Source organism: Sinohyriopsis cumingii, chromosome 16 (genome assembly GCF_028554795.1).
Source record: "Sinohyriopsis cumingii isolate HCF-2022 chromosome 16, ASM2855479v2, whole genome shotgun sequence".
NCBI lineage: Eukaryota > Metazoa > Mollusca > Bivalvia > Unionida > Unionidae > Sinohyriopsis > Sinohyriopsis cumingii.
Genome location: NC_142976.1, coordinates 42,547,033 through 42,569,055, shown reverse-complemented (window position 1 = coordinate 42,569,055; position 22,023 = coordinate 42,547,033). Strand labels below are relative to the sequence as shown.

The 22,023-nt window shown below is 35.1% G+C and overlaps 1 protein-coding gene across 6 annotated transcripts in view; it reads right to left on the bottom strand.

The window, feature by feature from the left end:
- Nucleotides 1–210: 210 nt before the first annotated feature.
- Nucleotides 211–22,023, bottom strand: part of LOC149780310 (5'-nucleotidase-like) — an 83,650-nt gene continuing 61,837 nt past the window's right edge. For 5 of the 6 annotated variants that reach the window (XM_089937147.1, XM_089937148.1, XM_089937146.1 and 2 more), the window contains 2 exons: nt 14,044–14,191; nt 211–8,371 (listed from right to left, as the gene is read on the bottom strand). In XM_089937147.1, the coding sequence (XP_089793273.1) occupies nt 8,225–8,371; nt 14,044–14,191 (295 nt within the window). In that variant the 3' untranslated portion in view covers nt 211–8,224. Of the gene's footprint in view, nt 8,372–14,043; nt 14,192–15,377; nt 15,459–22,023 lie in introns of those variants that run through there. The other variant, XM_089937151.1, reaches the window with a different exon arrangement.

Below are 22,023 nucleotides of genomic sequence, written 5' to 3'. Positions count from 1 at the left end.
GAATGTTATTAGTTACTCAACATGGTTTTAATACTACTTAAACACATTACTGACTATATTATGCTGAGGAGATGGGAACTGAGTGCTTTTCCCAAAGACACAAATGGGCAGCCAGCCAATGCTCTTTTGACTTAAGTACCGAACTCTTTCGATAATGTTTTTAGTTGCTTTATTGTTCATTCCTTAATTCATGTAAAAACAAACAACAACTCAGATTATTAAAGTTTATTTGTATAAAGAACATAGAAATTTTTGTGTAACAAACTAATAAATCTGTGAAGTAACATCATTAGCTTAAATTTAATGCATTGCAACAAAGTGGAAGACATGCTTTTCTACTTAACCAGTTAAATGGAAACTAGAAATACAAAAACAACTTCTGTACAACAATATCACATTGTCATCAGACTTGATTATTAGCAAGATATAGTAACACACATCATTACACAGGGTGAACTATGTAAAGCCAAGAAACATTTTGATGCAATGCCTGTTTTGCATTCAGTATGTGAATAGTACCTAGGAACTACTGGTGAACTGTATTACTTGGGAACTTCAGGTGGAAGGAATGCTTAATTTCACATCTGAGGCAATGAAAACTGCCTGTACTGGAGGAATGAAAATATTTTACAGCCACAATAATGGCCAACTGAACTTTTAAATTAAAAGTATCCTGCTGTCAGATACATGGAATTGGGTATGAACTTGTTCACTTCAAGATCTGATTCATTAGTACGACTCAAGATTATGTAAGAACATATCTAAAATTAGATTTACATGTAAATGTTATAGGCATGCGACTGGAGCAGTTATAACCAAAAAAAAAAAGATCTGAAAATTGGAAGGAGTCTCCTAGCAGGCATCTAAGGGGCAGTACTACTATATTGGGATGACCCAGCAAAAATTATTATCTGGATAAAGAAACTATTTAAATTGGTTCCCCTTGCACTTCTTTTATTGTTCTTACAATTAATTTAATTTACCAGTTGGTAATACTTGGTTCCTTTTTGTCTTCAATGCCAACCAAGGAGAAAAAAAAGAAAGAAACGAAGTCCATCTCTTAAGAACAGTGGACACATTAGTCCCTACAGGCACAGCATTTTGTCCTTTCTCCACTCCTTTACTATACAGTTTGCCAACATAGTTATGCATGCTATTTCTTGTTGTAAAGAATGGGATGAAAACTAATTCCAACTATTGTGGGCAGAGATTGGTTCTACATCATCTGGCTTATATATTCAGCCATTTACTGGCTGCACTCTACTGGCAACTTGGCAGAGCTCACCACCCTACTCCTACAAAAATACAATTTTCGCAGCAAATTTACAAAAACTCAAGAATATCTCCCGATCAGAATTTAAAAACCCCAACAAATCCACCCCAAATTTAAAAGTCTCATGCCTCAGTTACAAATACATGCATAGGATTACAGTAGTTTCACACAGTTTAACAATATCATATCTAAACATTACGAATAACAAAGTGATAAAAAATATGACATCTGTGTACAGAGGTAACATAATTGCAAACATAAATAGAACAATAATATACTATGAATTCATTTATTTTCATAGGTATCAATTTCTGCAGTTTAAAGAAAAAATACATAATATTTCTGCTACTTAAAGTTGTGGATTCAGGAAACAGTTAATTGATGACGAGTAAACAAATAGAGGTATTAGCTTCCGACCATAATATCTATTATAAATGCATATATATATTTAGTGAGGATAAGTTGTTGTTGTTGTTGTGGGGTTTAACGCCATTTTTCAGCACATGATAGGCTATACATGGCGGCCAGTATTAATGGTGTAGGAAGAACCTGGAAAACCCCGGAAAGAACCACTGACCCACAAGAAGCTACTGGCAAGCTTTCTCACATGTCCACATTGGCTAAATCTTAGACTCGAACCGCCGCAGACAGAGGTGAGATGGCAGTGATCCGTGACGAAGAGCGCTTTAGACCACTCGGCCACTCGGGGCCCCAGTGAGGATAAGAACTTGGACAAAAAAAAACAATTCTTAACAGAGAGACCACCCTTATTGAAAGGTCAGTGATATAAAATTTTCAGTTGATCTGGAGATTTCTGGAAGATTAGTGGATAGTTTTTATTAAATGGTTAACACTTTTTGTTGGGTCATAAAATTTGTGGTATAAAGCAACCACAAAATTCAAATAGCAGTGAATGCACAGTAAACATAGAGTAAAACTGAAATGAAAACACCCCAATAACAAACATTTAGTCATTTTCATTTATAATGTAGCAAATAAGCAATATAACTGGGTAATACAAGTATTTTCTTCACTTTTTTATTCTGAGCTGTTAAAAAGTACCATTATTGTCTGATGTAAATAGTACCATGAGTTTCTCCAATCTGAGATCACTCCAGGACACCAACTCTGTCCTGTTATTGCAAATTTAATTGTAAAAAACATAACTGCAAAATAATAATGATAGCTGAACAACAATAACAAGTTTTGTTATTTATCAACTACCCTGAAAAGACAACTGAGCAGCAGCTGACAATGGCCTAGGCAAAGTCTGTGTATTACACAAAATGTTCCTATTTTCAGACAGTTTATATCTAAATAGTTTAAACCTTAATAATTATTTAAAATATGAATACTTCTCATGTGTTTTTAATCTGTGAATTTTCCAATGAATTTCACTTTACAACTTGTGACCATGTACATGTTGTCCTCCTTTGATATTCTTCCAACTTTACAGACATCAGTAATAATATTAGTATCCCTGCCTCCCACATTAACCACAAAAAAAATCAATTGAGGCTACAATATCACAAATAGGACAGGTCGTCACTAGACATGTTGAGGGCATTCAGTTGGCACACCTGACTTTTGATGCTTTAACCATCAACTTAGCAAACTTTGCTGCAGGAGAATTGTCCAAATGGATGACTATGATAATCTGAGACAACGTGTTTCAGTGATCAAGCTCACTGTTGTTGTTGTTGCTGTGGGGTTTAACGCCATTTGTCAGCACAAGATAGACTATGCATAGTGGCCAGTATTAATGGTGGAGGAAGAACCCGAGAAACCCCCGGGAAGAACCACTGACCCATGAGAAGCTACTGGCAAGCTTTCTCACATACCCACATTGGCTGAATCCTAGACTTGAACCCACACGACAGAGGTGAGATGGCAGTGATCTGTAGCGGAGGGCACTTTAAACCACTCAAGCTCACTGTATGATACTCCATATTTTGAATGATTGCATAAATTGTCTCAAAACCACATCTGCTTAGAAAAGAACACCAGGTAACAAGTCAATGTTATTATTCTTGCTGCTGTAAGCAGTCAGGGTGTAAATTAGCCCTTGACGGCTGCACATAAAGGATGTACTCAACATGATCCTTGGCAAATTTCTCCATTGTTCTCAATGTGAAGTATATATAAAAAAGCATTCTTAATAATGAGTAAATTTATTACTTCTAAATAGCAGATGTCTGATTTTAATTTTTGTAAGAAAAAAATGCACTTTCTTGGGATTAAATTCTTGCTGTATGGCATTGTCTCAATGGGACACACAGGACTAATCCTGATCATTGGCTGATCTAGTTCAACAGACATATTTCAATCATATTTTGTCTCAATTCAGATCACTTTTTCCTGGTTGCATAACAAAAGAAACACAACAGGCTGAAGTGAGGCATGGTTGACTTTGGAGATTATTGACTAACAGGTCTCACTGACTAGGTCCTTTGCTCAAGGTATGCAGTCTTGAACTATACATGTTGTTCAGGAACCTTTATTTGTTACCTCAACCTCAAGACTTCAGAATCTATTGATTTCTTTTTTTACCCTAACAGTGAGCTATGCTCAAAATTTGATAAATGAACATAGTTGAGAACAAAATTGATTTTGAAAAACTCATTTTCTTCAAGCCTCAAGTCTTTTTGTGGGCAAAATATGTCTCTTCCATAACTTATGTGCAAGCTCTCCAAAATATGGCCAAGGTGCATGGTCTAGTTATTATGCAAAAATCGACTTTTCTTTTTCAGTTACAGTGACTGTAACTGTTGACCTTTTGTACCCCAAATCAATGCTTTTTCTTTATCCCAAGTGCAAGTCATCCCTACAGTTTGGTCCAGGTATGTGATAGAGAACTAAGGTTATTGTGCTGAGATATACAAGCAAGGGTATTTGTACCGAAACCATTTTCCTTCTTTCAGTCCCAGTGACCTGTGACCTTTTGACCTCCAAATTAATGGTCATTTCCTTACCCCAAGTACAGCCATCCACAAAGTTTGGTATGGGTATGTGATGTAGAAGTAAATGTTACTGTGCAGAAATGATTTGTCCTCCTTCAGTTAATGACCTTCCCCTTTAATCCCAAAACTGACACGCTGCTTCCTAACCTTTTTTGCAAGCCATCCACAAAGTCTGGTAACTGTAGGACAGTGAAGAACTTGTCAGTGTGCATAACTAACATTAGTATAAAATAGACAAACTAATATCCTATACTCAATTTTATGGTGATCATGTAACTAGAAGCTGTCCGTTATTATATTTTAAACATTTTTAAATCTAAGTTCTCAGACAAATATAACTATTTTAATTAACTAGTTAGGGGTTACAAATTAAGCATCTATGATAAAATATTGTCGTTATAAAATAAATATAAAAATATTGGACAAGGGTGTGACAATATATATTCCAATATAGCCTGTAAGGCAGTGGTTAATACATAATACATACATTACAAAATGTAGACAACTAAAAATAGAAACAAGACGCTCCAAAAAAAACCTGAGATTAATCACCTAACTGACATCGGCCTAATAACCAAATACAACAGTAGTTGGCCAAGAAATCTAGGTCAGCAGATTGCTTTCTGTTGAAATTTCTTTCAATGCTATGGTTGTTGAAAGATTTCTTCAGTTTGCTATAATTATCCATTTCTGATAGCACATTAGCATAATTTGTCCCATATCAAAAGGCCTCTATGCCTGGATACATTTTATTCAATGTGATTAAAATCTTTTCTGAGGATTTTTTTAGATCAAATGTTTAGTAACATTGGTCATATTCAATGGCAGATTGGCATATTTTTTAAAAATATATATCTGAAAGGTCTTTATGCCAGGATGCATTCTGCTGTTTGGTTAGATTCTATTCAACTGTTTTGGTAAAGTCATTTGAAGATTTTTCTATTTTTTTAGTAACAACAGCCATATGTGACAGCAAAGCTATTACAGATCTTCATGCCAGGACGTTTTCTGTGAAATTCTGTTAAGCAGTTTTTGAGAGGAATGATTTAAAGGCGTTTTCTTCTTATTTTAGTACTTGTGGCCATATCTGACAAAGATAGCCATTAACTTGTGTAAACTTGTACCCCTTCCATGCCAGGATCCTGTAAAATTCTGTTCAGTAGTTTTTTAAAAAGAAGACAATTTTTTTTAAAAAATGGCAGCTGTATTTGATGGTGCTTGTCCATCAGTTGTACAAATCTTTGGAAGCCACCATGCTAGGATGCTGTGCAAATTTTTGGTCAAAATTGGCCCCGCGCTTTTTGATAAGAATTTTTAAAATGGCACTGTTGTTGAATGCATGACACAGACACAGGGTCATACTTTGAGCTCACAGCTAGGTGATCTAAAAACAAATACCAACTACCAGGTAAAATATACATATACAGTCAAACCTGTCCTTGTTTCACCTGTTTACAACAGCCATTCTAATCCCTCATATATGGCTTCTATTTTCTGTTCATCACCAGTTTCTCACATAAACCGTCTTTTGCTCTTGGAGAGTTGAGCAACTGACCAAAACGTCTTTTGTACAGATCAGTGTATATTTTTAAGTTGGTGATGATTTCATTTCTAGGATGGATTAAAGTGAGCAGGAAACAGTAATCTTGCAGGTCACATACATTTGGGAGAGAATGACATACACCTGTAATTATGATTTTGTTGTAGAGTGAAAATAAATCTTGATAACGTAATAATAATGACAATGATGTTCTGTGCATGGTATGTGTCAAAATTCAATTTTAAAAGATGAACCTGTGTACACCAGTCACCTGTATGTAACTGTCAGTTTTGCCTTTTTCCCACGAGTGGCCACTACTGACAGGTTTGACTATATTAAAAAATAACTATATAATGGAATGCCAATTCAGGTAAGGTAGATATCGGAACAAAAACAACAAACTTGCAGTTGGACATTCTTTGCTGTATATCATGATATTTAGAAATACATTGAAATCTGAACAATATAATATCAAGATTTTCAATAATAAGTTAATAAGAGTCCTGGTAAGATTTACCAGCAAGCTACAAAAGCAATTCAGGACATCTTGGACCTTATCAGACCTAGTTTTAAGTTTGATGAAATAAAATAAAAAGGTTCTTTTCATATTTAAAAGTATCATTGGAACCTTGAATGCAGCAGATCTGTCAAATATCAGTGTAGACTGTACAATTTGCATATACATGAAATGACACTTGACATGTATAATTAAAATACATAAATTAATTTAAAACTTAAGTATTAATATTTAAAAAAGTAAAAATATTTTTTATGACAGTTAAAAAATGCACATTAGACACAGTTTAAAACAAAGCTGCAAACGATTCAAATTAACATCATGAGCTCTCTCTTTATAACACTATCCATAGGAACCATCAAAGTTACCTCCATTATAAATGACATTACATTGAACTGAGGTACAATCCAACACAACCATGTCCTAAGTGCGCACAGAAGCACAAAATAGTACATGTTATGATGCAAAGTCAAATTATAAATCATTCACTTTAGTCAAGAACTAAAAGTATGTTAAATGAACGAAGCATCAAGGATCAATAACTATATTCATGTTTAAGCAGGACAGTGGAGTCTTTGTGAGGCACCACTGTACTAAATGATATGCTAACTATAATCAACAAATATATTTTTAATGTGCTATGGAAAATAGATTTATCACAGTACAGGTGCATTGTGAACACAAGTGGTTCAACAAATGAGGAAAAAAATTGCATTCTAAATTTTCTGACAAAATCTAGCTACACAGTTATATCTGAACAACACTTACAGTATGCACATCAAATGAAATATTTATTGAGCACAGAAGGATGGGCCAAATGTTATGTCATCTCTATTGGGTCCAAAACAAAAAAATGAGAAGCAACAAAATAGCAATAACAAGATTTGGAGGCAGATTTGTCACCATTTTTTTCATTCAGTACCAAACAGACATCATATATCTTTTAGAGAAAACCCAAAGATGTAATCATCTATTCAGGAGTTGTGATATGATTCTGCAGATGGCCACCATGGTGGCCACATCTGAAGTCAAGAGATGCTATTTTCAGTCAGGACAAACAACACATTATTAGAAGTGTTTTAGTGAAAGCCCGATATCATTAAGACCAACCATTCAAAAGTAGTAGTGGATTAGGACCATTTTCACTAAAGACACCTAGACATCAACAGAAGTCTTTAACTGAAAAACCTCATTATGGCCATTCATTCAGGTATAATAGTGATAACAAGATTTTTAAGGTGGCCAGCATAGTGGTCATATTGGATGTCAATCAGCATTAACTGCATTAATGACCACCCGAATAAATATCTTTTAGTGAAAATTCCATGTCAATATGACCATCTGTTCAGGATGAGTAGCGATAACAAGATTTTCAAGATGGCCAAAGTGGCAGCCATATTGGATGTCTGATCAGCACGATTTTCATTTAGGACCAATCAGATATCATGAGGAGTCTTTAGGCTATGACTATCAATTCAAGAGTAGTAGCAAGAACAACCTTTTCAAGATTGCTGCCATGATTCATTTAGAACCAAACAGATTTTGGGATGAATGTGTAAAATTCTGTGGCAATTCTTGCAGCAGTTGAGGATAAGTAGTGATAACAAAGATGTGCTAATGGATGCTGGACTGATCAAGTAGAGCTAAAAAAAAAAAAGGAAGCGATGATACTTCATGAACATGTAGCAAATATCTCATCTACTTTTATATAGTTGGCCAAGAAAAATAAGGGCAAACTTCAAGCAGAATTAAATCAAAACTATTGCAGCAGTCATCAACAATCCTGTCAATGCACAAATTATTACATGTGATATTATCATAGTTGCTTTGATTTCAAAAGTCAATTGCATGCAAAAACTTATTGATTTATAGTGATCTAGTGATATTTTCCTTGACCTGTTCAAATGTGGGTGTTGTAAATCTCTAACTGGTCTCTATGTGGAATCTGACATAGTTGCTTCCATCAGCTGAACACCTTCAGTAGAATCCATGCTTTCATGCTCCTTCGAATTCTCCCGTATAATTTCATCTATAATATTATGAGAAGATGGAATCTTTGATTTTAGCCGGATCTGCCTTTTCTGAAAGAAACATCAAGGCAGACTGATGAATACATGTTGTGACGATGCTAAAATTGCTTGTTGCCTTTAATTACTTACATTTAGATTGGGGACATTTTCTTTCATCAAATGTCTGGACTCTGTTTCATGAAGCAAAGTAATTTATGCACATAATTGTTTTAAGTTTTAAGCGTAAGATAATATGCTTTTTCAAAAGTGTGTTTCACAAGGACATCGTAAGAAAAATTTTGTACGTCTAAGAAAAACATTTGTATTAGCTATTCTTTTGTATGAGGGGTAGGTAATAACCTGGCAAAGTGTAAATGGGCACTTGAAAGATACTTACAAAGGATGGTGACAAAGATGATGACAACAATAACAAAACAATGACCACAAAATATTAGTCAAAAATGTCTTGACCTATCAGCCATGAAAGATGGTATTATTTCTAATAAAAGACAGGGTGCCTCAGTGTGTGGATTTACGATTATGCTGTTACTAGGCACTATCAGTTACCACACCCTTCACCCCTGCTTAAAACAAAGCTTTAAACCAGAGCCTTCAAAATCTTTATGACTTTAATTAATATAATAGCATAATTATAGCTTTTTAAAATTCCCTTACATAATACATTTTTTAACATAGCCAGAATGCACCATTTATTTGTACTTCAACACCCCTCCCTGTTTTTATAGGCTTGTCAGACCTGTTAGTAAAATTACATCCTATTTTAGTGGAATGTAATTTATAACCATTTCTTTAGAACAGGGATTATTTAAAATGAACTTCCTCTTATACACACACACACATATATACATCCTCTTCAATAATTTTATCAACACAGGATAAGTTAAATCACTATACCTGGTTACATTAATGCAAAGAAATAAACTTCTATAAACAATGAGGTTCATGTCTCCAGTTATTACATTTATATCCAAATAAACATTGAATCATTATCTTCTTGTCTACTGTATCTACTATGTTCTGAAAGTTCTTAAAAGTTTAAAACATTAAGCTTAGAAATTTTATTTTTGTTTGCAAAAAATACATGCCTTTCACTGATGAAAGTAACAAAAAGAACTAAATGGCAAGTCTGAATGAATCATGTCCATATGTATATAAACAAGTCAACCCATCTTCACTTGCCTACATCATTTAGTGAGGACGTATTGATTTTGGTCAACCCCATATGTAAGTACATGCTGCTGTAAGTCTCTGTCAGTAAAGAATTTTTTTAGCAGCAGTGGGCAAGAACTAATCAATGTATACAAATTTTTTGCTACAGCTTGAGGCAGAGAAATTAAATTTTAATATTTCTTTTGTATACAGATGACCTGATTCAATTTTATGAAAATTTCATGAATTTGTTTAGTAAATTATTGTTTGAACTTTTCTGAATTCCTTGTCTGAAAAATTTGGCAAAAACCACTTGAGGTTGGCAAAGGAAAATAAATGTCTTGCTTTTTTGCATTTTTATCTGCATGAAGCTGAGACAATATATAAATAAATAAAGTGAAGTAGCACATGCTCTTCCTGCATTACAGATCTTGAGGCATACAAGTTCTGTGGAAAAAAAAACATTAACTGATTGATCCTGATAAAATATTTATAATGGGGCAAATTTTCTGTTAATTTTGATGGAATTTCATTAGATTTGTGACTTACTTTCTCACTTCTTTAATAATATCCAGGCTAATCAATAAAGTAAAATGTATCAAACACATTTAGTTTTACATGTTATTTTTTTACATACAGAAAACCTTTAAAAATATGTTTTAAAACAGCTTTGTTAGAGATAGACTTGCTATATGGTACATATTGGAATGTCATCGCATATCCCAAAATAACCCTCTCTGACTCTCGCTCTTCAAAAACATACTTTAAAAAACTTTGCACTTATGCCTGATGGGATTTGCAATAAAAATACTTAAAAATTTAAGGGAAACTTAAGAAAAAACAAACATACTTCTTGTTAGTGAGAAACCTGTAATCATGTATGAAAGCTGCAAGTATAGACCTAAGAAAATCTTGGGCATATGTTGTTTTGTGAAATGGTGAACAGAACACTGGAACATCAAAGTAATTGCTCTTTATCACCCCCATGCCAGCCAATCATCTTTTTTTTCTCACAATTAGAGCATACCATTTGTCAAAAATCACAAGAACTTTCAACTAGTCCCTATAGTAATGAACAGAAATAAGGAATTTAAAATGGCCCTCACCAACCATGAACCATGCCAATGATTGCAAACCTCTTTTACTGAAAACAAGTCTGCCATGTGGCCCAAAATTGAATCCATAAAGTTACAATAAATGCCGGTGTTATTAATGTAAATATATTGTCAAGACTGTTGTGGAAGGAATTGTTACAAAATATGTCAAACATACATTGCAAAGATACAGATAGTGGAGACTGAGAGCTGAACTGAAAACATTGACCCTTGAGCTAATTCATACAGGGTGGCTTGCCTGCACACATAACAAGGTAGCAGTATAAAGACCTGGTTGAAATGGGTGTGGAGAAAGTGGGATTAATCTTCTGATTGCTTATTTAACAGTTAATTGATATGTACAAGAATGTATACATAAATGAGAATGATATATGGTTTGAGAAATAAAGAATGATACAGATGGTAAGAAAATCTGCATTTATTACTATACACCAGGTAGAATTACAACCTATATACGAGTTTTCATGCTCATGAAAGTTTGGATTCAAATTAAATTGTAATCAATTAGTTCGAGTGTTCGTCCTCATTCATGTACTTATCCTAATGTATATTTCACATTCTCAGCACTATTGATTGCTATGGGATTAAAATCAAGTAAGAAGCTGGTGATGCCTTTTCACTGCATATAATGGGGAGTGGAGGTGAATGTTGTTTTGGCAGATATTTCATTCCAACTTGAAAATCATGGTCTAGCTCACTTACAAAAGCATAAAAATTGGAACTCTAAAAATGTAAAGTGTTTCAGAGCAAAATACCTTAATTTTCTGTGTACTTGTGATGGCTGAAAATAAAACTTATAAACCTCAACTGGCTATCTGAGGATTGCACATGTCTCTATCATAAGTTTCATTGAAATGTACCTCATTCTTTTGCACTGAACTCTTTATTACATAACACCTTTCTTTAGTGGCATCATGGCATCATATCATAAATGCAATATTGTGAAAGGCACATTAAATGCTTGCCCTGTGCCTAATAGTCCCTTATGTAGGTACTATAAGGGTATGAATGATATTATTCACCAATGGGTCTCAATGACCCCTGCTTTTGGTCAAGGTATGCATCTTGAACTAAACTCAATGTGCAGAAACTATTATTTTCTTATTCAACTTACCAAAACAGTGACTTCTGATCCCATAATCTATTGGATTAATTAATAACCCTAAGTGCAAACCAATAACAAAATTTGGTCAAGGAATTTACTTTAAAACAAAAGTTCTTTTGCTATATCAATTTTTTCTTTGAACCACAATGACACTGACCTTTGGACACTAAAATCAATGGGACTCTTCCAAACCATAAGTGTATCAAGCCTGCCAGAAACTTTGGCTGAGGTTGTTGTTGTTGTTGTTGTTCTAGGGTTTAACGCCATTTTTCAGCACAAGATAGGCTATACATGGCGGCCAGTATAACTGGCGGAGGAAGAACCCTGGAAAACCCAGAGAAGAACCACCGACCCACGAGAAGCTACTGGCAGGCTTTCCCACGTACCCACGCTAGCCGAGCCTTGGACTTGAACCCACGCAGACAGAGGTGAGATGGCAGTGATCCGGAACGATGAGCGCTTTAGACCACTCGGCCACTTGAGGCCCCCTTTGGCTGAGGTAAGTAGTGGTCAACAACTGAAATTTTTGTGCAGAAACCATTTTTAAAAAAAGTCTAAGTGATCTTACCTTTTGACTCCAAAACTGATTGTGTTTCTCTGTATTTCATATGAATGCCACCCATAAAGTTTGGTTCCAGTCTGTCTTGGTTCAATATTATTGTTAAAAAAACAAACAATTTTTTTTGTTTGTGGGGGGTGACCTTATCTTTCATCTTTTGATCCTAAATGTAATAGGCTTCTTTCTTATACCAATTTCAAGCCATTCACAAAGTTTCTTCATGTATGTGAGGTAGAACTAATTTGACTGTGTTGAAACCATTGTTATACTTCTGTCATTGTGTGACCATTGACTTTCTGATGCTGAAAATGGATAGGCTTCTTCCTTGCCAAGGACAAGTCATCCACAAAGTTTGGGAAATGTAGATTGTGAAGAACTTAAATTGTATGGAAACCATTTTTCTTCTTTCAGTAAGTGACCTTAACTTCTGATCCTGAAAGCAAGACTTTTCACTAACCCCAAAAGCAAATAATCCATGAAGATTGGTGAGTAAAGACAGTGGAGAATTCAAGTTATTGGGCAGCAACCATTCTTGTTTCAGTTATACTGACCCTGACCATATACCTTTGGACCCCAAAGTTGGCTGTGTTTTACCTTATCCAAACTGCAAGCTATCCACAAAGTCTGGTAACCGTAAACAGTACAGAACTGAAGTTATTGTGTTTAAACCATTTTTATTTCAATCATAGTCACTATGACATTTAATTTTTTTTAATGTTGAAACTGAGTTCTTCCTCACCCCAAGTGCATGCCATCTACAAAGTTTGGTGACTGTAAATGGTGAAGAACTCAAGTTACTGTGCAGTGATCTTGATGTTTTAACTTTCAACCCCAAAATTGAAAGAGTTTGTCCCAACCACAAGTGCAAGTCATCAACAAAGTTTGGTTCCTGTACATCAGTACTGTCCGGCCCACGGGTTGATTTTAAATGACCTGCCAGAGCTCTAGCAGCTATATAGTCGTTGCTTTTCAGTTTTCTGCTTTGGCCCTCGGCTTCAGTGGCCCATGGTGTCAAACAGGTTGGACAGCACTGCTGTACATGGTAGCTAACATAAGTAATTGTGCAGAAATGAAATTGTTATTAGACAGATGGAAAGTCAGACAGACAACATTATAGCGTAACATACCCCACCTTATGGCAAGGATATAAAACTCATTCACCAGACTGTGGTATAACATTTAACAATGCCATGGCAAACATTACAGACGAATGCAACAACCTTACTGTTATTAGAGCAACAGACTCTAAAACTATTTTTTATTTGACATGAAATTTATAAACCTCATTAAATAATACAATATGCCACTTTCTGCAATTAGCTTGTGACTTACAGTATATTATTCAGCTCACTCATAAATCTGATATGAAATGAATGCCAGTCTGCAATTAGCTTGTGACTTACAGTATATTATTCAGCTCACTCATAAATCTGATATGAAATGAATGCCAGTGAAGATCTTCTACATATACTACGACTGATGTATTTGTGCATAATTTAATTTTTTCTCTCATTTAAACTGGTCCTGGATTAATTCTTGTTGCTTCATAATTTTAAGTTCAGCCAATACTTTTAAAAGAATTTTAATTTTTATAAAGTTGTAATTTAAATTTCATACTTTCTGGATCTTCTTAACTTTGCTATCTCACCAAGCATACCAAATTTCAATGCTGCAGATGAACTCAAAGGACGAGTTTGTGTTTTGTATTCACAAGATCACAGAATATGGAGGATGGTGTCATACAATTTGGTGCTTACAGATTTTTTTTTTTACAACTGAACTTGGCAATACTCACTTCGTCATCCAGTAGGAAGATTCTGCCCTGAATAGTTGGAGCCAAGTAACACTGCTCTTCCTCTACATTGTGAACACTCATTTGTCGGACCAATGCATGGGACAAATTTAGATGATCCACACTGGCCTGTCTCACCAAGCTCTCACGTCTGAAAATTATGAGTGAAAAAACTGTACTTATCAAATGGTGTTGCTCATTTCTAAAGATTCTAGCGAGTCAAATTCTAATGAATCTGTTACTAGGTGCATTCATATTTCCTTAAGAACTATTAGCTGACATTTGGGCTAGCATGATTAGTCTAACAGGTCTCAATTTTCATAGGTTTTTTTAAAAAATAAAAGGGAGAAATTTTTGAGGGTACCTAATTTCATGGACTTACCTGTCAAAGTCTGCATTTTTGTAGGTATGTAATTTCATTAAATAACCTCAACAAATAATTAAAATAAAGAATACAAAAGAACAAAACTATGCAATAAAATGTAGTCGCTTGACTAACTATAACAATAATACGTTTACCACCTGTGTGAACACAAATCACCCATTGCAAAGACGTGAAAGAGTTGACCTAATTATACATGGCTTGTGAAAGCTTGTTTATTTCAACAATTTCATGATAATTTACCTGACACAGATTTGTGTACCAAGAGACTTGATTGACACAATGTTGACTCAGTGATTTTGTCAGAAAATCAAAGCAGTTTGAGCTTCAATACTTTGTTGTAATTAGTGTATATACCTAGTGTTTACTAGTTATTGTGCTTCAAGCAATAGCTTTAGTATTTTACAGTATTCTTACTGAAGGATCCATTTGAAAAGGCACTAAATCTAATGACTGCTACGGTGGCCTAAGTGGTTAGAGCATCTGCCTCGGATGCGGAAGGTCGAGGGTTTGAACACTGACCAAGTCATTCCAAAGACTTATAAAAATGGTACTAGCAGTTGCGTAGCTTGGTGCTCAGCATTAAGAAGTTAGTACTGGCTGGCCTAGTGTCAGGATAATGTGACTGGGTGGGACATGATGCTACTTATCTGCAGCATGATGCCCCAGTGCTAGACATCACTATAAACTGTCACACTGCAGACATCGTAGCAATATGACTGAATTTTTTTAAAGCTAAGTTTAAAATCCAACACACAAACACACACATACACTATAATTCTCAAATACAAGTGTCATTTATTATTCTTTCTCAATTCTTTCATTTTCTGTAAGTGTCTGAATAACTTGCTTTTTCTCATTCTCTCTATCCTTACTGTTCACACATGTCAATTTAAGGCAGTGAGTGAAAATTATAGAAACTACAATAACTGGAGAGGGATCACCCTAATCTCACCAGTAAAATCTTCTGCCACATCATCTCAAGAAGTATCACAGCCACCATCGAGGACCACACCTGCCAGAATAAAGCTGGATTCTGAAATGGCAAGTCAAGTGTATACCAGATCTTTGTACTGAGACTGATTGCAAAGAATGGAAGAAGCCCCTGTATGTGGTGTTTGTCGACTCAATGAGAAAACATACAGCAGCTTAACACTGGATGTCATTGCAGAAGATTGGAATGCATTATGGCATACTGCAGAAAATGATCAACATCAGGGCAGTGCACAAGGGTTTCCAATGCAGAATTGTACACAATAGCCATCTTACAGAAAATTTAAAGGCAGGGACTGGAGTGAATCAAGGCTACATTCCATTACCATTCCACTTTGTCCTTGCAATGACTTGGCTGTTGAAACAAGTGACAAAAAACAGAACACATGGCATACAGTGGATGCTGACACCAATGACAGAAAAAGTTAAAAATGCCTGGACTCCCATTTAAACAGAGATGTTGATCCCTACCAGCTGCAGAATATGTAATTGGTAAATCCAATAAAAATCTCTATCCTTCTGATTAATACTGCTACTAGAGAGCTTTGTATCAAATTTGAAGGTTTATATCATCTGACAAAGAAAAGTGTTTACTGTGTTCAGATAGGTTAAAGTGTATAGACACTTAGGTAGTAGCAAATGCTTGGCTTGATAGCATTTTGAAACCAGAATGTGTAGTTTTATCTTTTTGTTAATGTTCACATCTCTTCTAATCACTGTAGTTGTGGAGGAATTGGATAGAAGTGCTGATGCACATCTGAAGAGATTCACTGGACTATTGTTGGTTTTGGGATCTGTCAGATTGATATCCCACAGAGGATCGCCTTCACTTCTGAATAAATATTAATTGTTAGAAAGTGATGACTGAAAGGATGTGGAGGGGGATCTAGTCACCCCCCCCCACCATCCCTGACTGGTTTCATTACTATAGTAACTCATTAGAGGGAATTGATATGGTTGATACATTTGTTCAACTAATCACTTTATCTTGTCAGTGAGAGGTTTATATACCCCTTTGTCACTGATGTCTCATGTGCAGCCGGCATTGGTATATGTTAGTTTATGTGACAGTTGTATTGATGAAACCTATAACCGCAGCATCTGTGTTTTGAATGATATCATTGTCTTGTAGCTGGGAATCGGCAAAATGTGGATAAAACAATTATAGAAAACTTTTAAACAGGTATAAACCTGGATGTTGAATAATCTTCAAAACAAACATCATCAGTGTGCTGTTATATGGTTCTGAGTGTTGGAAAACAGCAACTTTCATCGAAAACAGACTAGAAGCATTTCAAACCAAGTACCTCTGCAGAGTCAGAAGAAATGTCTTGCCCAACACAACCAGGAATGAAGAACTCCAAAGAATAGCTAGAGTGGAAACTATTGCATTGCAGCTGATATCAAGGCAATAGAAATACCTGGGGCATGTGTGCAGAATGTCACCTACTGCACTACCCATGGTAACGCTATGATGGACAGAGCAGGGCAAGAGAAATATAGGAAGGCCAAAGGAAACATGGTGACAGATAACATAAAAAGATCTCAAAAGCAGTGGCCTGGCATGGGAAGCAGCACTAAGGGTGGCAGCTGGCTAGCAGTAGTTGTGCTCCTTCATTACTGCCTCAAGCACTGACTGGCAGAGAGAGGAATAAGTGAAGTGTGAAAATAACTGCTACTGAATGCTGTTTAATACATGACTAATGAAAAAATATAAAATGATTTAAACATAATTCTTTTTTTAAAAGCTAAAATAAAACAAACAAAATAAAAGCTAATATTTTAATACCAGAATACAGTAATAAAACTGATTAATCAAACTCCTTTGCTGATCTCTAGGAATGTTTCAGAAGGAAAATGGGTTGAAAGATCTCCGCAACAGAGGTGGCACTTTTTTTGTTGGGTCTTTCAATTTGTGGTTCAGGGCAACAATTAGTCCAAGTTTCCTCTGACCCTTGCCACCCCATTTTTGATATTTGGACATTTATGTTGGGGAGTAGGGTCAGAGTCCATTCGCTATTGAAAAATGTTGTAATTTGTTGATACCATTTGGTGTTGGCATAGGGTAGCCCCTTACTAGCCGGCCCAGCAAACTTGAATGACCTTTAATCAAAATATACCTGCATGAAATCGATAGGAATATGATTTATTTTCTCAGAAACTGTGATCATAGCATTCGTTACATCTTTAATCTGATGACAGACAAAAGTACATCGCTGCTGAAATTTGACCTGGTTCTGGCCATTTGCATTCCTAGTCACATGACTACACAACTCTCTCAACCTACATGTCAATGACATCTGGGGGCATACAATCACGTGATATCAACAATACACTATTTCTAGTGTTGCTATAGGAAAACAAATCAAACATATAAATCAAAGTCACATAATTTTTACAGAAAAATGATGAAAAAAAACCCCAAAACTTCTCAGAATATTCATTCTGAAAACAATGACCAAAAAATCTGTAAATGTTGCAGCAATTTGAAGAAAACCAGATTCACTACACAGAGAGCACATGTCAATGTGGTAGTCACATGATACCAACAAACACATTGCTGACATGTGCTCAGTACTTCCTGAAAACGATTTTCTCCACCCTGCTGTGATACAGACATGTTTTTGATCATTGTTCTCAGAATAAATATGTTGAGAATTAAGTGTGCATTATATTTATTTACAAACATTAAGTGACTTTTACATAATATGTCCAAATTCTATGTACAACAGCTTTGGAAATTTGTTTATTGTCGATTTCACGTGACTATACGACCTCTGATGTCATTAATACATAGGTTGTGAGATTTGTATAGTCATGTAACTCGGAATGCGAATGGCCAAATACAGGTCAAATTTCAGCAAAATGTACTTTTGTCTCATCTATTAGCAGGTTAAAGACATGACAAATGCTATGCTCACAATTTTGTAGAAAATAAATCATGTTCCTATTGATTTCATGCAGGTATATCTCGATGAAAGGTCATTCAAGTTTGCTGGGCCAGCTAGCAAGTGGCTACCCCATGCCGACACCAAATGGTGTCAGCAAATTCCAACTTTTCGATAGGGAATGGACTCTGACCCTACACCCCAACATAAATGTCCAAATATAAAAAATGGGGTGACAAGGGTCAGAGGAAACTCAGACTAGGCAACAATGAAAACCATATGAAATTGGTATCCTATGAAAATCAATGAAATCAGAGCATTTGGTTATTCAGATAATACAGGTACTGAGCTGATACAAAAAGGCAACTGATGTTAATGAATACATTTTATTACATCACAGTGACCATTTATATTAAGTTTACACCTATGTTTTATTTACTCTTGATGAAAGAAGCCTGACTTAAGATAATAACTGCAAGAATTCTTTCAAAAAATGTCCACAAAAATTGTTTATTCCATTGTAATATAATCAAATGCGAATTTGATCCACACAATTTTATTCCATTTTATTTATTTATTCATCATTGTTTGAAAATATAAAAGTTCAGTATTTGAGATCTGGTATGTTTTATTTACTTTTAATGTTTTGTATTCCCTCTAATAAATTAAGGAATTTGGGGGAAAATAAAGTTTTCAACCAATTCAAGTACTTTTCTATGATAAAAGCCAACTTCTCCAAAACTGAAGGAGTTTTCAAAGCAACCTCTCAAATTCAAGGATTTTTCCAGGGTGTATGAAAGATGCATTGTTTTTCTTGGCAAACATGTTAAAATTCACAATGGTATCTTAAAACACACAATATGGAGAGTGGCCGAGTGGTCTAAAGCGCTCTCCGTTACAGATCACTGCCATCTCACCTCTGTCTGCGTAGGTTCGAGTCTCGGATTCGGCCAATGTGGATATATGAGAAAGTTTGCCAGTAGATTCTCGAGGGTCAGTGGTTCTTTCCGAGTTCTTCCTCCACCATTAATACTGGCTGCCATGTATAGCCTATCGTGTGCTGAAAAATGGTGTTAAACCCTACAACAACAACAACAACAATATGGAGAACTGTAAAAATTTTAAGTATGAAGTAGCAAAATGGATTACACTAGCTGGAACCTATTCTGGAAAAATGGCAGGGAAAACACTATGTATCTGAGAAATGTCTGATGATTCACCCAAAGACAAACAAAGATGGCAACTGTCCATCCATGACTATTTTACCATCTGGGAACATGACACTACACTTGAAATTACTAAAAAAAAAATTGTATGGGTTTTAAAGCTAAAACTGAGCTTTTGTGATGTAATATACATGTACATTAAAAAAAATGGATCAAGTAACACAATGTAGAATTATGTGTGCACTGTATAGGCTAATCTAAGGCTTCTTTAAGTTATATTTCCTACATGACTTCTCGTACTTGCTGCTGAATTATTAAAAACTGGTTATTTTTCATTAGAACTAGATTGATAATTGATGGAGTTCCAGGATCCAAATATCAAGCAAAGTCAGTAGCATTAAAAGACATGCAAATACTTCAAGGAAGCATTTGGTTGCTTGCAGAAAAAGCTTAAAGCATAATGTAGTTCAATACCAAGGATACATGATTTTGTACTTTTTGTTATTATGTAATTTCTTCTATGACAATGCAAATGTTGATTATCACTTTGGCAGTTTAACACTTAATCCATAATTTCAAGCCAAATAAAATGTGTATTTTTGGCATCAGGATGCTCACCCAGAGCTTCATCTATTTGTAGCAAGAAAAGCAGTAACATTACCATAGGCACACATACATCTTTTAAATGTTAAGAGGAAACACTTACCTTATAGAGGTAATTTCAGAACTAGTATGAAAACATGTACTATATGTACTCATGTATTAAGTCAAGTCCACCTCTAAATGGCATAGATCTAGATCTGCCATCACATAATGTGCCATGAGATCTAGGTTTATGCAGTTTGGAATAATCAGCAGAACAAACAACACAGACATGGGTGAAAGTTGGGAAAAACTACATTATTCAAAAGTGGGACAGGAGTCAAGGGGGCTGCCCAGGCCCCCTTCTAGATCCATGGCAAAGCCGGGGGGGGGGGGGGGGGGGGGGGAAGTCCCCATGAAGCTTATTTTTGCATGAAAATTGTATTTGAAAATTTTTCCAAAATTTTTATTCTTTAATATGATGCATATATCCACAGAAACATTACAACATAAATGTCTCTATGTAAGTTTTGAAAACAAACTGTCCTTTTATCTCAACAGAATTTTCCATTATTATTAAGTAAATGTGAAAATTCTGGAGCTGAACATAAAATTAAAATGGAAATTTTTGATATATTATAAACAGGACTTACTTCAACAACATGTACATATACTAAAACCAAAACTGAATGTAAAACACAAACATGACAACAGTTTTATGAAACATTTAGTTTGTTGCATAAATCGTCAAGTCACTTTCAGTTAACAAATAATTACCAAAACTGCTTATTCAAAAAGACTGATATTAAACAACTTCATTTTCATTCACTTAGTCAATGACAAATATTTTCTCAGTCTTAAATCCGTTAACATACACTGCTTTTGTATGCTGACTGCTTTTTGTTTCGGTCATTCTCCTATTCTCACCATGAAAGTTGGTCAGCAAATAAACTGTATAAAGCTGCTGAAATAGACAATGCATTTTCCTCCATACAGGACCAGCATTCAGAAGAAGCAGACTTATGTTCTGAGATTTCAACTCAGGAAAATGAAGTGTGCTGTTCCTTTAGCCATTTGTACATTTGTAACTGTACTGAATTGGAGAGAGGAAAAAATGTAGTTACTGTCTGTGAATCTAGCGTGGGCAAAATTTCAATCATCCTGACCGATGACTACAAAGCCAAGATAATGCAATAAATTATTTATTTCTTTTAAAAAGTCTATGAAGCAATGGGGGAAGTAGTGAAAACAATGGTAGAACGATATACACAGAGATATAGAATTGGTCAAGGTGTCTCGCTCTAATAATTCAGCATCCTCTATCCACTCGCTCAACGGTAAATCGCATGTTAAAAATTTAGTATCTATAAGCATTGATTTCTTCCCCTCATAAATGCTTTCCAACCACTTTAACCCCCTACCCCACAAAAAACTCAACCGATTTGCAAGATATGGAAGATTGACCTGTGGGTACATTCTAAAGACAGAATTTCTGTTATATGATGGAGAACTTTCACCCATGCATAGACCCTGATCTGCCAGCACATTAAGCAATGGTACAATATGGAAGCACTACTTCTTCATGACACACTCTGTGTATGGAGGTGAAATGTGGCAAGCAACAAACAATCGTTGAGATCTTGTGCTCTTCTGATCTCTTGTTAGTGAAGAAAAGAAACTTTACAGTTCTCATTAGTCAAAAAGGCTTTTTTCAAGTCCATTATTTGAACCAAGAAGTATAAATAAGAAAGGGAAGACTTATTTTCTCTTAAAGTGTTTATACCATATTTAATCTTGCAGAAATTACTCATAATAAACAAATGAAGATCCACTGTCACAGTGAATGAATATCAGAAATCGGTCTGTGATAGAAAATATGTCCTCAAAAAAATAAAAACACACCAGTTACTAGTACCTAATGGATAAAAATGTCAAACTGGTAAAAGTTATATCAAAACCTAAAGTGTTTGTG